A 17,428-nucleotide genomic window follows, 5' to 3' on the forward strand; every position below is an offset into this window, starting at 1 on the left:
CGCTGCCGATACCCATCACAGAGCTGGAATTCTTCCAAGTCTTGTTTTCGCCCCACTTGTGACGATGGGTTGTCCCTTTGCGTTCTTTGCTGGCACTCTCGATGGAACTCTTGAGCTGCGCGGAAAGGATGTTGATGTTTATCCGGGCGTGAAGAGCTGCTTGGGTGGTACACACGCGAGCAACGGCGATCGATTGTGTCTGAGACTGGCAGAGGACTATAGAGGACACCACACCACCAGCAGCAGTACGCTGCTTGGTTGGAAGATGGTTTCACTTTACATCAGCAATAATGGTGCGAACTGCACAGCGAGTCCTATCGAGATCTATTGCGTTCGGGCATGAAGAGAGAGGCATGGAAAAAAGGAGAACAAGCGAAACAGTGTATCCATCCACCAATTTGTCGAGTTATTTATAATCCAATGTATCCTTTTTTCCCTTTTCCACCCATTTCCACCCAGCTGCCTCTGGACAACCAAGAGATGGATCTTTTCCCTCCTGTCTTTATTAGGGGAAACGGGGGCATATGGAAATCTGCAACCATTCCACCCACGTCCAACTACACGAAGCACGTACACGCCTCGTTGGTGGAGGAGTTGCCTCGGCTCCGTGTGCTCTGTTTGATGATGAAATTTATTATCCTTTTAGTATAAAGAACAATTACTGTACCTTCCAACGATAGGCAACACAGCTGTCCGAACGGACCCGTTAATCCACCTGTGTGTGTGTGTGTGTGTTTTGGTGATCAATGGAGTAAACACTGTGCAGAGCACTGGGGAAGAGGTGCTCATGAACGAGTCCTACGAACCGTTGATTACTAAAAATAATTCCACCGCCTGGGCAATAAAACCGGCCCCAAAACCAGAGATCTTTCCTCCATCAGGTCGTCAGCCATCCATTCAACCGTACAAAGGGGAGGGGGTGTCAAGGAGGAGAAGAAGAAGAAGAAAAAATCATCCCCTCGAGAGGCTGGGACGGTGATGCTTCAGTCGACCTTACGGACCCGATGATGACAACGAGTAGGCATACAAGAGGTGTGTGTGTCTATAAAAATATCTCTCTTACATTGAAAACAAACAGTAAGAGCAACCATAAAGCAAAGGGGTTAGAGGAGCAAGAGAATCCCCGAATTCTGGCACCGGTCACCGGGAACCATCTGCTTGGTTTAGAATTTATTGTGTGTGCTCTCTGCGCCGACTAATATTGTCTTGTCTATGCCGGAATGAAGCGTGTAAAGTATGCTGAAACCAGGCTACTACACAAGGTGGTGTCAGTGGGAATCGATGCACGATGATTTTATACACTATACTTGATCAATTTTCCCCCAACAAATCACACCGCGGGGAAAAACGTATGTACTGGCGGCTCGTCCCAGTAAAACATAGGCCCGATTGCCGCCCACCTAGCTCATTAATTGAATTAACGTTCGCTCTCTCTCTCTCTCTATCTCCCTGTAACCTACAGTCCCCAACAGCTTCGGATCGTTTGGAAAATTAGTGCCAGCAACGACGATGATGATGATGATGATGCTCCCACAGTCGACCGCGTGAGATGATGGAAATTGATCAACGGGCACCGAAAGCCTGGTTATAATCACCTTCACCTCGACGAAATCGCCCATTCGGAAAACAACTCCTGCACGGGGTTGGCAGCAAAAACGGATGTTTAATTTTAGCCACGCGTGTCATACGGTACACCTGTGTGGATTTTAAACACAGGCCCTGCACAGCGGAGGATTCATGAAGGGAACTGGAGACAACGGCAGCGTGTGTGTGTGCTGGGAAACACGAAAAACAATCTCGCTCAATTTCGATTGATCACGTAACCGATCACAGCTAAAAGCCCGTTCCACTCGCACCCTCACATGTAGCTGTAGATGCTTTTTGTACATAATTTTTCACTTCATCACATCAAAGGCAAACATGGAAATGGAATTAACTGTGGTGTCAGTGGGAGGGAAGCTCACAGCCAGACGTGCTTTGGTCGCGAAAAAAATGATTAAACACTATTCAGGCTTCAGGCTTGTGGGCTTACGTGGGTCTCATTTTCTCCTACAGATCACGTCCCCAGATACAAGCAATATTATCATGCAGCAAAAAACAAAAATTCATGCAAAGTCCAAGAGATGCAATTTTTACCCAAATCAAGTCGTAAGTAAGATCTCATTCCGAATGAGTGCCAGAGGAATCCGACTGAACACATTCCAACAAGTCACATATTGCTCCACTCGGAGTACACAAAAACGTCCTAATACATCGCGGAACACACATTACAACCTCCCTCCGCGACATGTCTCCACCATTACACAACTGCATCAAGATGAACTTGAACATCTTCGGACACCATCTCGGCTCATCGACACCATCCATATCCCGCCACCTCCAAATACGCCTGGAGGTCTTCCCAACATTTTTGTTGTCTATCCACATGATGTGTCTCCCTGAAAGAAAAAAAACGAGGAAGAGTAGAGGCGCGCCCCGCCAAATGAATCGTATACTGCCCCAAAATAAAGGTTTGCGCGTCTGCAAACGTCGAACAGACGCGTTTTCGTTTTGTTTTGGGGGGAGATGAGGATCTAAAATTAGAGACTTAGTTGTATGTTTGTGTGTGAGTTTGAGTTTTCTTTTCCTTTGTTTTCTGCGCGCGGCCTCAGCCATTAGTTCCGATTGGAAGCAGAGGAAAAAGATAGACAGCGAGCATTGTGGGGAGTATGGCAGGGAGAAGTAAGGAGGAGTTTGAAGTCTGTTATGTCTTTGCCCTCCCAATTTCAAGAAGGACAGGCCCCTGCTGCCAGATTTATTTAGAAGACGATGCTCCAACAACAACAACACCAGCCACGCTATTAACGGGGTGGAAATTCACCCCTCTCTCATGAGCATTCGGTACAGAGGCAATACATACAAACATAGAGAACGAATCGTTGTTGGTGTCAGTGTACCTCTGGTTTGGTTTGTGAAGCAGAGGAACGACTGGTGCGATACGAGGTTGTCTGTCTGTCTGGCTGGGTGCCGCATCAAGTCACATGATCTTCTTCCGATATCTAGTGGGGCGCGCGTCTGCATGCTACGGGTGCCCAACAACCCTGGCGTCCTCCACATGCTATAATCGTTAAGAAACCAAACCAGCGTGCAGCAACAACACGCCTGACAAAACATATCCCACACCACGCCCGGCACGCCGCGCTGTCGGAAACGAACCGAAGATCATTGATGAACTCGCCCGCGACGAACGAAGCGAAGCGGTGTTTAGGCGCTAGGGGTGCGCGGCTGCATCAAGCGATTCTTCAAGCCGACTGCCAGCTGTTACGCGTACGCAGTTCAACCCTGATCGCTAGTCGGCTCTGATTTATTCGCTGTTGGTCCAAGCGTGACTTCCAAACCAAACCTTCGTCGGTTTTGCACATCAATCAAAGCTGATCGAGCATCTAGAGTGCGCGACTGGACGAGAGATGAACATCTCTGACATAACAGTTCCAATTCCATATATCTGTCATCTTCCACCTTGGTACACAATTTTGCGGTCCCAAAGACCGCAAAACCCGATGAACCGTGAAACTGATGAGCTACATCCAAAACGAATCATTCGCTCGTTTGGTCCGAGCACATAGCAGAGTCGAAAATAGCACCAACTGCTAACTGCTGACCATCGGGTGACACTGTCTGGTCGATGTCGGGCGTTCCCCTACCACACCGGAACTGAAAATAACGACGACCAACGCACGTGAGGAGGGTTCCGTTTCAGCTCAATTGTTGACCGACCGGGATAGGGATGTTAAACCAGGGACATTAACGACATCTCGGGACGGTAACATCGGGGATTGCGGGTTGACGCTGGTCAATAAAATCTAACGAACACACACGACTCCGAGAGTTCGGCGAAACCACCAAGCGCCACCAGACCAGTGTGCTTGGGAGAATTGATAAAAATATAATCATCTTTGGGGACAGGTTTTCCGTGCAGGGTTGGCACGACAAACGAGTTCATAATCCAATAGTAGCAATGTCTATCTCAACACACACTGTATAAAATGGCAATCAAGGCCACAACTCTTCTTCTCGGACGAAGAAGAGGGCTCTTGTCATTTTGATTGTAAGTTGTTCATTTTTTTTTTCAGTAGCATGGCGCAAAAGAGAGCATCACGCAACGCGTCCACACGGCTCTTGATGATCTTCTAATCTCGCGTGGCGGATGTTGTACAAATGTAGAGCACAAATTAGTGTCCCCGCATCCACAGCGGTGCCATAACTGTGGCTAATATTGATTACCCACTAAACCACGCTCAATAATGACCGAAGGATCACTTAGCCCGTGGACCGTTCACGTTACGGTTACACATGCGATTTGGGGACAGGTTTTTGCGTTGCCAGCTACGATGATGATGTGGAAGCTGCCAAGGACTGCTGAATAATCGAGACGCTTTGGAAAACGGGAAAACGAAACAACATCATCATCGTCGTTGCGGGTTGTTCCGTTCACTGCATAATTTATTCCGGTACCCAAACAAACACACGTGCGTGCGAAAGGTGAGCATTATTTGCTAACTTCCAGGTCCTTCTCCATCAAGTTAGCAGTCTGGGGGTTTATTGCGCAAATGAACGTGACCCACAAAGGATGTGAGTTTAAAATGACGTTAAGTGTAATTAAATTCATCAATCCAGATCTCGGGAACCTGGGAAATTCCCATCACCACTGGAACAAACTGGACAGAAATCGAGCAGCTTTTTCTTTTTAAGAGGAGCAGAGCACGCAACACGTTTCCGTGCGTTTCCGCAGGATCGATCGAACTGGTTTTGACCGACACTCTGTCCCACTCCGCCATATCAGCACGCCGTTAAGTTTTGCTAATCTGCATATTGCGGCAATCATACATCACACCAAGGTACTTTCACAACACACCTAACCTTGAGCTGTTGGGCGATAGGGATTTTTTATTTCGCTATTTTCTACCCAATATGTACGACGTGCCAGTGTGTGCTGATGCGCCTCATTGCGGGTGTGGTGGTTGTGGGAGACTATTAATTTCTCATCATCGCAGTGATGCTCTCTCTCACTCTCTAATGAAGTTGAGGTTAGGTCGCAAACACAAAAAAAAAACCATACGAAAGGTCAATCGGCAACAAGCAGCCTGGTTACATCGATGGCCTGTTCCGAACGATAAAGTTTGCAACATTGGTTTTAGCAAACTTTCGTCTACGGGGAGATGTGTGCGCTATCTCAACTTGTTACCACGTATTTTAGTGCTTGAATTATTCGTCCACATTTTGCGAGACCACAGTTTAGAGGAAAAACGGTGGCCCTGCTAGTTTCAGCGGACTTTTTGTGTGTTTGCCCTACACGTGTCTACACGTGACACAGTCGTCTCACTGTACAAACGTCCGCTCCGGTGGCGGAATTAATGCTGCACTCCATAAATCATGCTTCTCGTCGACTGTGGACCGGGAATTAAGGTCCCGGGGTGTGTCCCCGGGACAGAGGAGACGAAACGGTGCAAATATGAAATATGATCAACGCCGTACCACTTCCTCCAAAACCGGGACTACATCTGTCTCTCTTACACACACAAACTATGTTACACATTGGACAAAGGACTTTCGTACAAACGTTCCCATTTACCCACGACACCCACGGAGGTAGCGCTGGGCTGAAAATAGTAAATCAGTTTTAATTATTCCCGGCCCAGGTACAATACTCTAACAATCCGATACTGTCAAAGTGAATGGCAAAATGGCTTCCAATTTGCCCTGTCTGCTCACCCCCCTCCCATCCCTTATCCCTTTAACTCTACCATACTGCTTAATTACTGGAGGCTCTATCAAGGTTTTGCCATCTATTTTATGTTTTCGCCCTCTACTTTCTCTCCCATTACACATTACGGGCTGCGAGATCCTGACTGGTCGCGATTTTAAACTCCTCTAGGATAGCGCCAGTACTGAAATACACACAGGGTCACAATAGACACACACACATATATTGCACAAAAAAAAAACCCGCAGAAGGCCACCGGAGACCACAGGTTGTAAATTTTATCTGCCACACCAGCAACGCCACACATACTAGCTAAAATTAGATTTCTTTCCGCCGGTACAACCTCCATTGTCCTGCCGGTGGGGACAGCACGCGTATCCCGCCCGGTACACTCGGTAGTCTACAGTGACGAACGAACGATGGTGGCGTTCAAATGGCGCTCAACGCAAATCGTCGCATTGTGTGCTGTCGCATGTGTCGTCAGAGAGAATAGGACACGGGAGTGAGATATTTTTATCCCGCGTGGTCGGCCTTAGTTGGTTTTGCGGCTTTTTTGCACTGACCATCATCTCGCGCGCGTCAGCTACAGGACTAGCATTGGTTGGGTGATGATGGTGGTGGTACCATTCGCACCATATATCGCCGGTCGCGTCCACTCGGAGCGAAGGGAAGGGTGTGCATACGGTGGTTTTGCTCGTTCTTGAGTGGATTGCATAAAATCCGCCGAGGTCTCGTGCCGCGTAGTTTAAAAACGGCAAACACGACTCGGTACAAGTGTCTAGAACGATTTTAAAAGGGCTTCTCGGTCCCGGTTATGGTTCACGTTTTGTGTTTCTTCTATGTGTGTGTGGAACCGTTTTAAGTACATTCTAATGGTTGTTTTAAATTATGAGCTTTTACTCTCTACTCCAGAAACATTTTCATTACTTGATACGAAAAGAACATTTTAAGACCATGTCTCGATCAAACTAAGTGGGTTTAATCCTACTATTGACTGTATGGCAACTCAGTGAAAATATTCATTCACATTTTTCGTGCTATCTACTCAATACTGTTCCTAATTGGAGCAGAGAGTGACTGAGTAGAATTGCAAAGGAGCAGTAAAAGGATGTTTGATTTATGATAAGTCCCACCTCTTTCCCCAACATAGGTTTGAGAAGGACGGAAGTATCTTTACGATAATATTACTCTGATAGGTATATTGAAATATTTTGTACGAGCTAGTGGTGGCATCGGAAAACTCTCAGAGGAACTGTCCGAGTCATACACACACCCAAGATGACCAACATAGTTTCATCAAGAAAAAACGGGCCATACTACATCGAATACAATGGTATTCCCTAGCATCCTTTAGGTAGCCCGCCAAGAACCAATAAATGGATCTGGTTCACCACTTCTCAACACAACACAACAACTTATCAACATGCATATGGCCAGTTCCACTAGTGCCAACCGCTGGCCCCAGGGTCTCTGGCACCAATGGCAGGCTCCAGGGCACTACCTTCCGAAGTACGAAAATCTAATGTATCCCTTACGTAGCTCGCCAAGAACCAACTAATGGATCCGGCGCACTACTTATCAGAACACAACTGCAACATGCATACGGCCAGTTCCACTAGTGCCAATGATTGGCTCTAGGGCACTACCTTCCGAAGTAGGTGAACCTAATGTATCTGGAATTGGTCACTTACAATCATTAATGAGTAAATCCTGTTGTGACCTCCCAGACCATGTGCAAACCGTAAATTCCCCCAAATAGATCCCGAATATCCAAATGTACGCGCGCGTGTCTCAAACCTATGTTGACTTTTTCTTATATTTTTTCTAATTTACAGGATTGTTAAATCAATATTTAAAGAGTATGTTAAAGATGCATATGCCTACACGCACTAAGCTAGTCAGATTCTTTTTTCTTCTTCTTCTTTCTTCTTTGGCTCAACAACCGATGTCGGTCAAGGCCTGCCTGTACCCACTTGTGGGCTTTGGCTTTCAGTGACTAATTGATTCCCCCCCATAGCAGGATAGTCAGTCCTACGTATGGCGGCGCGGTCTATTTGGGGATTGAACCCTTGACGGGCATGTTGTTAAGTTGTACGAGTTGACGACTGTACTACGAGACCGGCAAGTCAGATTCTAAAAGCTTAAAATAATCATTTCTACTTCAAAGAGATGAGTCAATGTGCTGTACAAAATTACCATAATATTATAAAACATACCCACAATTACAAACATGTTTTTTTTCCAGAAACTAGAATGAACATGGCCATGACAAGCTTGTTAAATTCGATTTCCCAAAAAGAAAAAAAAAGAAAAACAAGCGCGCCGATTTTTCGCCAACGAATGAATCAAGCTTACGCTTCAAAGAGCGAATCAAAATGCGTAATACAATTTTCCAATAAACAGTTTCCCGCAGCTGCTGGTTCCGCTTCCTTCGCTGTATTCTGCACACGCTTTCCTCATAAGATACAACAAGACACACACACATACACACTTAGGCACAGGCATAGGTGAAATTTATTTTTTTCCACACGCGCCGAGGGATTACTAATGGCGAAGCACACAAAAAAAGTGAACGAGTGAAAACGCTCCAGTCCCAACGGGAAAAAAACGCCGCATAAATGTTTGCTGCGCAGGAACGTAAGGTATTTGTCGTCCTCCCCCTACGGGTATATATATGTATATATGGTAGCAAATATTTTCCCCTGAGATTTTCGGCTAAATCGTATCAGTTTCCTTCCAGTTTGTCGTGAACCGACCGGTTGTGTTTGCAAAGGATCCGAGCGAATCCGCTGGCAAAATAGAACGCCTGGTGGCTACTTCAAACGCTGAGCTGCCCTGCTGTTTACTGATTTTGGAATGGTACGCAGATTTGAAAGTTGCACGAAACATCAACAAACTACTATGGCCCTTCTCCATAGGCCAGAAAGCACAGGGGGGCATCCATTTGGAATCAATAAGTTCAAACCAATCAAAACAAGCCGCGTGGTACACCGCGTGACTAAATGAGAGTCGTTTTACAAACGACAGTTTCGTGGAAATTTATGCAAAACATGCAACGCTATTACGCAACTCAGTGAGCCCATTTCCACGAAAGCACAAAATCAATCTCCAAGAGCGTTCTGATGAATTTCGCGAATTTCATCGCCGCGAGCGGTGTGCGGTGGGTGTACTGCGCGCAGTGCTGGGATTGATTTACACGAAACCTCCCGGTGATGAGTTTCAAACAGGTTTCTTCAATCATCCGCACGGTGATGATGACACACTGGTAATCTCAAAGTTCGAAAGTTTTGTTCCTATTGTATGCTGTTCGCCGTCGCAATTGATGCTTAAAGCGATTGGATTGGATTATTCGCAATGAGGCTTGGGAACAGGCGGGAGCAACTTTTCAAAACACTTCTTGCTGTCGCTTAGTTTGTTCGGCCTAGCGCCGATCGATTGCGATTGCTGCGAAGCGTGCTGTGTTGTTATTGAGCTGTCGGGTAGGTGCAGATGAACACACGCCAGGGATGGATTGTGTAATATTTCGCCGGACTCATAATAGAATCATTTTCCCTGTAATAATCCGACACAACCCTGGAGCTGTTTGTAACGTGCCAATCAGCAAATAAATAATATTTTTCCAAGCAAATCGATTCTTCTAACGAAGCGCGTAGACACGTGAAACAACGGTGCTGCTGCTGCTATGAATTTCGTACCACAATCGTGGAGAAGTATTGCAGAATTGGGTTATACCGGTTGATGAAAAGGAACTAATTACTCTCCGTCAGATGTGTGGTCTGTTGGTGTCATTCGAAAGAGATCGCAATGACAATCTACACAGCGTGAGTTCAAATCTCATATCGAAACGGATAAAAATTAGTATGTCAATTTTTGTGATTCTTCTGAAGACAGTAGTCCTTCTTCATTGATTTATCAAAAACACTGAAGGAGTATATTGGTATAAGTAAATAAGTTCGAACTCTACACAACGAACATAAGACCTGAAAATAGAGAAATCGGCATTCTTCACTTCGTAACTTCGTAAGTGCCCCGTGATAACAAAAATCCACCTGCTTTTAAAGGTGCAGGTCATAAACCACAACGACAAGCTCTCCTCAACGCTGGCGTTTATAGCAATTAAAGAGTTTCCTCAAACAACAACAGCAAAACCAATTGTGGAAAGCGTGTGCGCGCTCACGAACGATACTATCCCACTAAAAGACTAAAAGAAGTCAATCAACGGCCGTGATTCCGATGGTCAGCAAGCGCGCGAAAGCGCAAAGCATATAATCTTTGGTCGTCCTCCGCGGATTGTGTATCGCACGGCCCCGCGCAACCTGCAAAGCTGGTGCGCGCAACACCGGCCGCCCGCTTATTACTGCCCTGCCAGAGCTGCTAGCACCCACCACCACGCACGCCTTGCTTGCTTGTGCGGTTGTCTTTCCTGCACGTAACGGTAGTAAATGGTGCTTTACAACAGTTCCCTTGGCGCGCGCCCGCGCGGGCGTTGTTGGGGAAGGCTGGTGCATAAACTCGACCTTCATCCATCGCCCGCAACCGCGTTTGCATGTGCCGCAAAAAGTAACAACAACAGCAAACACAACAACTGGCAAAACCGCACCACGAGTCGTTTCCAATGTCAATGAGTCCCTTGGGGAGGTCAAACAAATGCAACTGCACTACCATCGTGTGCAGCATGCAATAATACAGAAGGAAAGCTTGCTTGCTGCTATTCCGTGCCAGCTTGAGAAGTAAATGCCTTGAACGAGGAAAGAATTTTCAGCTTTCAGCAATGGCGAAGGATGGGGATGGGCGAGAGTGGGAGCATTTCCGCCCAAGCCAGGATTAGTCCAGGGTCGTATTTGAACAAAAAATAAAAGGCTTTGTATGCGTGTGGCGGTGCAGTTTTATTTGCTTTGACTAAGGGATTTTTTGTGTGTGTAAAGTCCACCCGTTCAAGGAAGCCTTTCAAAGGTCAGAGGTGCACCACGTACACATCGGAACGAGGGGATATGTTGAAGAGTAAATTTGAAAAAGAAGGAAAGCAGAAAAAATAATAACATTTTCCGCATTAAAAAAATAACATGCTTGTGTGTCAGCACTGCCACAAACCATTGAAGCGTTTTTGTCGGGGATGGGACGGTCAGCAGGCCAGTGGAGCTGTGAATTGAAGCGAGAATAAAGGCTACATGCTTTCTCTACAAAACCCATTGAAAATTGACTGCAAATCCGAATACTACAATCAAAGGAATAACACGTTGGTGTACAAATGCTTCACACACAAAAAAAAACCCTGTAGTTGCCGGTCATTCGTGCTCACCGTGAATTGGGTTTATTTTATTTTCAATCCAACTGTTTGGGGTTAACCTTTATTGTCTGCACAAACGGAGAGTAGCTTTTGTGCGGAACAATGAGCAACCACCCGGTTCAAATACAATTACAAGTGTGGATCAAAAAGGATACTAAAACATTGCCCATGAAATTGATATACGATGTTGGGCAAGTTCCGTTTTCTCTAAAAAACCATGCATCATCCTTGGCACACATCAGTGCGGTTTGAATGGCAGGTGAATTGAAATTCAAATCAAAATATGGGTAAACCTTGTAACAAATATGTACCGGTTATTATCTTGGGTTTTCTGGCTTATTATTATGCCATCTCAAATGACCCGCCTAAAAGCGAACAAGATAACTTAAATAATGTTATTTTTCATCTACTTACTGTGCTGAAGCTTAGTAAGAGTAGCTCTAAACATGTTACTTTAAATCTCTTAATCAAATGACAGTGTTATTATCAACAGTTACCTGAAAATGAGAAAACAACAACAATTGGAATTTATTGAACATAAATAAATAACAGTCATATATTATTATTCACATTAAAATTTCAATTGAAATGAAAACTGCACAACAAATTCGCTCAATTCTTTATCAAAGCTACAAAACAAAACCTCTAAGGAGTATAGAAATCGTATAAAAAATTAGAAAGTAATATAATTCCACTCTCCTCCATCTGAGCATCTTCTTCTTATACGCCATGCACTGACTTATTCATGATGCCAAGGGTAAAACCAAGTTCGAAATTCGCAACCGACCATCTACAACGCCTAGATACTAGACACCGCTGACCCTATCATCATGACGTTCAGAAATGATATGCACGGGCAAAATCTGCACCATTCCGAGCAGCATGCGAGCTGACTCATTCAATACCAATTCACCCTTAGCATTTGATCCTATTGCTGCTTGCGAATCTGCTCCCTTCTGTCAGTTTCGGATTTTGGGCCCAGCAGAATGGCCAACCCCACTCCATGTGTGTGCCGGAAATATGTGCTCGAATAAAGCAAACTTGAACTTATGACAACGGCGAGGCTTAAAGTCATCTCCCCCTTTATGATGCGCCCCGGCAGCCTCTACGGAGAAGAGGATCTTCGCCAATTCACCTCGCACATGGCCCAAGAACAATGGCAGACGGCATCGGAAACACGCCGAGATAAATTCCATTAGTCATATCTAATTGGATTGAGGTCAGAAATTGCCTCCAGACCCAGAGGATGGGGTCGTTACACATATTACATCTAGCCGAGTGCGGCTCGCAATCGGACATCTCGGAGGCCCTCTCGTTGCGCGAAACCACAGCCCACAAGTCCAATTTCTGCTCGGTGCACGATAATGTCCGATGGATTCAATCCCTGGGATTATACTTTTCACATTCATGACTTTGCACATAGTCAGTGCCAATGTGAAGAGGAGGAGGAGGAGGAGGAAGATGCATAACACATCACATGTAACCTGTGTCTATGATATCATACTCCTGCACCGGTACAATAGAGCAACAGAAAGAACCCGGAGAGCGAGACACTGGAACACCCGCTGAGGTTGACAAGGCGATTAGCGACGGGCGAGGATTTACGGTGACTTAACGTCACCACACAGACACACATTTGCGTGATACCTATTGGTGGGCACAATGTTGGCTACATCCAAATCCTCGGTCAGCAACAGGTGTCAGGTCTGTAGTGTCCGAGCGAGTACTCATACACCCATGAAAGGGAGGGTGGGAATAATGCTCGTAACTTAGTGATTAACACTAACACAATGTACCCCCTCACACGGGTGCGGAATTGAGAGTATCCATCTGATGGCCAACGCAACTAATAACTAACCAGCTGCGCGCTGTGTCTGTGTTCTAATTTCTCTATTGCTTCGAATTGCTTCACAGAAACCGTTTTAGAAACTGCAGTTTCTCCAAACGCACCATCGACAGTTCGACAAGTTCGACAACCCACGGACGCGCTTGGTGTTATTGCTTCACCGTGCAGCAGCAGCTAAAGGCGCTTCCACTTTCGTTGCACACAAATGTAGGACGACGACGACGACCGATGATTCCACAAACAATGGTAGATAAATTGGAATTGTCAGACGTGACAGTATGCGCGAACGGAAACAACCCGAACGTAACTGGGTTAGAGAGTAGGCGAGCGTGGCAAACGGGGGCAAAATTATTGCCGCATCGCAACTCTAGCCTGTGGCCACACTGCAACATCCAACGGCTACACTGTTCTAGGGTGTGTTGTGCCGCTGCTGTTGCTGCTCAATTTGTTGTTCTGTCTTCGCTCGAGATCTGAAGGAAATCGTTCATGCACGTTGCAATGCTCTCGTGTACGCGCACGCACACGTTCCAGACGGTCGCAGAGTTAAAGGAGGGGCCGTTTGGTTCCGATAGGAAATAGAATAGCATTTTCGATCTGCTGTAACCACGCGCCACAACTCATGGGAGGGCCTCAATATTAATCAGATCCCAGCGATTGAGCTGGAGTACGAGGTTTAGCGTAGGAAATTACTGGTTTCCATCAAATGTTTATTACACGGTGCAGATACACATTAACCGACGAAGCATGTTGGTACATTCCAAATGCAAACAGCATTGCCAATTGTGACCAACAATAATGGTGACATCAGCGTTTGGTAAAGTCGAGTACGTGAGACCAGCACGAGCACAGGCTTAGTAGTCCTGTGTCCGATAGATACCACTTAATTAAGACGGAATCGAGTCTTGGTTCTAAGCGATGACAGTTCAAAAATGAACATTACTTCATCGCCGCCTTGGATGTACTGCCGAACGAAATGCACGTGACATCTTCGTCCCGCGTTTGCCCCGCTGCAAGAAAACCTATTGGAGCTACTCTCGGTCAATCGTATTCCGCGTCCCGAATGTAACCAGATAATTAATTGACAGCTCTCTCGGTTGGATCAAAGTGCGATTTCATTACGCCACTTAGAGCTTAACTAGTACATGCGGTAAGAAGGGTCTCAGCACAAACGAAACTTCGTTGGCATGCTCGAACTATGTGCAAAAGGTTAAATACGATCGTGCTTAATTAAAATGAGTTTATAATTTATTTACCCTTCCTTCTCTTCCCTCCTGCCGCACTCTAACCCTCAGGCATTTGCCGACTCAGATTATGTGAGAAACTGATCCAATTAAACAGGATGGGGGACAGGGGGACGCCAGCACCATTCACAATGTTTGTACTGCTGTGCCAAAATGAAAAGGAAATTGGGTCGTAAATTTGGAAAGCATCCTCCACCTCCCACCAACCCACCACCCGTCCTGGCGCTTGGCAAATCCCAATGTACCCATCTGGATTGCATTCACCAGCAGTAAATGTTTAATGTCTCACCTAATTTAACGCCCACCAAAGGTCATCTTCATAAAAGAAAGACATAGCACCGCACACATCCCAAAGATTCTCCTAATAATTTACAGATGGAGACGAATTTCTTACTTTCTGCATTCAGCGTTGCCGAAAGGAAGAGAGAGAGAGAAAATGGAATATGTCGAAAAAAAACCCATCCCCAACCATTGCCCATCCCCAAACAATGCCAGAATTGGTGAATTCCGTAGTGAATTCCACCCCTCGCTTCAAACACACACACATACACCCAACCCAGTTGCGGAATGTGCAGCGTTCCAAAGCGACAAGGGCCCTCACTGCAGTGTTTGTGTGTGCGTTTCACAGAGCGCGCGCGGCCAAACGACGACAACGATGACTAACGGATGAGCGCGAAGGGCGATCGAACCACTACCACCAGAGATGCGCACGAGAGTCTCGCGCTTTCGCGCCACCGTCACTGATACATTCTTCACTATCATCATCATCATCATGAACGCCGATCAGCGCATGTGATCACGAAAAGCCCGTCAGCGGGCAAGATTCGTCATCGGTTGTGTGGTGTTGTGGTGAGGAGGGCACAACGATCTCAAACCCACCTTGGAACCGGACGCAAGGTGTGGCCACCAAAGTCGACAGAGAGAAGGAGAGAGAGAGAGAGAGAAAGAGAGAGAGAGAGAGCGAAGATGATGCGATGAGACGTTCTTCGCTTTGATGATATTCGTGGCTTCGCTTTGACGCTACTGTGGCGTCTCTGCTCGTTGCTCATTTCTTATCATATAAACAGTTACGCGAAACAGGGCCAAACGGATAAGAAGCGTGGAGGCGCCGTAAGTGCAGCACACGTTCGATGCACCACCATCATTCCACGCCATGGCCGTTGCGCGTCTTTCCCGAGAGTAAAAACCACACCGTGTGCCTGTATATATATTGCATGCTTCGCTGGTGCGGTTGATGACAGGAAGTGCAATAAAATTACAAACCAACAACGCTTCTCTCCCCTCCCTTCGGTGTTTTGAAACGAGCGGCGGAAGGGAAAACTTATTTACAGATTGATTTCGTCATTGGGGAAACTTTTTTTCCCCCGATCGCTCGTAAAAAGCGTTAAATCAACAGCTCGTCAAAACCGCCTCGGAATATCTTGTTTTCTTTTTTGCCTGACCATGCCTATGATTCCACACAGCATGATTTGGGCATATAAAAACGGCAACAAGTGTGTTTTCGTCCAGAGAAAGATAGTCTCGCTCTACTCGCCACCGTGAATATACGCGAGATGGCCGATAAAGTTTGAGGCTGTCACCTCGAACAATGTTTGATGGAAAAATAATCACACACAGAGTGATTGGTGGAGGGAGGGAGGGGGAAGAGATGGGAGGAAGCGCCCTCGATGGTGACAATATACAATGATCTTTTTTTGTGTGTGATAGAGCACTGTATTACTATTACTCTGATGTGCCGATTGAATAAGTGTTGGTCTTCTATCACCGAGCCTGACGTAAGCGGACACAGGCCCCGAGTAATGACACGGAATGGTTTTCAGAACTGAGTATGAGTATGTATGTGTGTGTGGGTGTGTACGAACACGAACACACATTCCATGCCACATACTAATCAGGTTAACCTTGAGCTCCATAGCAGATATTACGAATTACGGCAGCTCCATTCCCTCCTATGTTCCCTCTAACCGTCTAGGGCTCGACACAAAAGCGACAAGATCACAAACGCACACACCCTTGCGCTCTCAGTGTTTAGAAACAGCGTAGAACGCCAGATCTACTATGATTACAGCAGATCTTTGTATTGGGCATCGACATTTTTGGTTAGGAACATCGAAGATCACAAGTTTGGAACAGGTTCCGAAGTGTATCTCCAAACTATGATGGGGATTACCACACAGACAGCATCGAGAGCTCGATAACATTTCACCTCAAATCTGTCCCGAAAACCGGTTTAAATCAAAATCATACCGTGCGCCTATCTACCAATCTGATGATGAAAAAACGGCAAACTAAACGTGATAGCAAGCACCCAGGCGTGCCGATGTAAGCGAGTTTGGAATGCCTAATTCGTTATGGCGTTTGATTTGGACAGCATCGACCGGCAGTGTCACGGGCAGGTGTTTCTGGCACCCTGAAAAGGGCACCGTGAACAAAGCCCGAGAACGTTAAGAATTAATTCCCACTCGTTGATGTAACACACGGTTATTACGCAACTCCACCTTCACTCCATAGATACATACACACACACAGTACGTATGAGCTCATAGAGTATATCCAATCGATGAAGTAATGTCAACACTAATCGGCATTAACCGTGTTCTTCCGGACGTGCCTGAACCGTTCTAATCTCTTCCAGAAAACAAAACGACCGGAAGTCTAGACAGTTACAGCAGGGGGAATTGAACCCGAAAGAAAAAAGAACAATAATACAAACACATACCAACGGAAACGAGAATCGTTTCGGAATGCCGCATAGCACACAGTGCCTAAACAAATTTCCTAAAAACCCCCCAGAGTGATCGTACGAAGCGTGTTTGAAGTTGGCTTGAAATAACGTGGCGCTTTGTGTGTAGAAGTGTGAAATGTTTTGGTAGATGTGAACTAAACTACAGTCTATGTTTCAGTATCATTTTATATTTGACGTTTAGTGTATGATTATTTTCACCCACCAGGAGTGTATTGCAATAAAAAGATACCAATATGCACCCGTGTCTCTGTAGACGGTGGTGTGGTAATGACCAGGTGCACTAACCTATCATTCATCGCTGTAATTAATAGTCAGGCCCTAGTGGAGGATGGATTGATTATGAATGCTACAAGTTTTGTTTTATTTAGAGACTATCATAACTTCTGGAAAGGTGTAGTACCGCTTACAAAGCTGTTCAACCTTTCGCTCGAATCAAAGCTTAGTTGTTTGACCATGTATTTTAGAGGATAGTTAAGTTTAATAACAAGCATCTGCAACCGTTCAACAGTTCTAAGACATCGTATGATCGATGTTAGCAACTGTTTTCATATTTTTGTTCACTTTG

General features: G+C 45.8%; 1 protein-coding gene across 2 annotated transcripts in view; it reads right to left on the reverse strand.

The window, feature by feature from the left end:
- LOC1278272 (phosphatase Herzog) overlaps window positions 1-17,428 on the reverse strand; it is a 52,371-nt gene that overhangs the window by 19,505 nt on the left and 15,438 nt on the right. Inside the window, exon 1 of one of the 2 annotated variants that reach the window (XM_317884.4) lies at window positions 11,445-11,511. The exons of the other annotated variant lie outside the window; for it this stretch is intronic. Within the exon in view, the coding sequence (XP_317884.4) occupies window positions 11,445-11,478 (34 nt within the window). The 5' untranslated portion in view covers window positions 11,479-11,511. Of the gene's footprint in view, window positions 1-11,444; window positions 11,512-17,428 lie in introns of those variants that run through there. 2 annotated transcript variants of the gene reach the window in all.

Source organism: Anopheles gambiae, chromosome 3 (assembly GCF_943734735.2).
Source record: "Anopheles gambiae chromosome 3, idAnoGambNW_F1_1, whole genome shotgun sequence".
In the NCBI taxonomy this organism is placed as follows: Eukaryota; Metazoa; Arthropoda; class Insecta; order Diptera; family Culicidae; genus Anopheles; species Anopheles gambiae.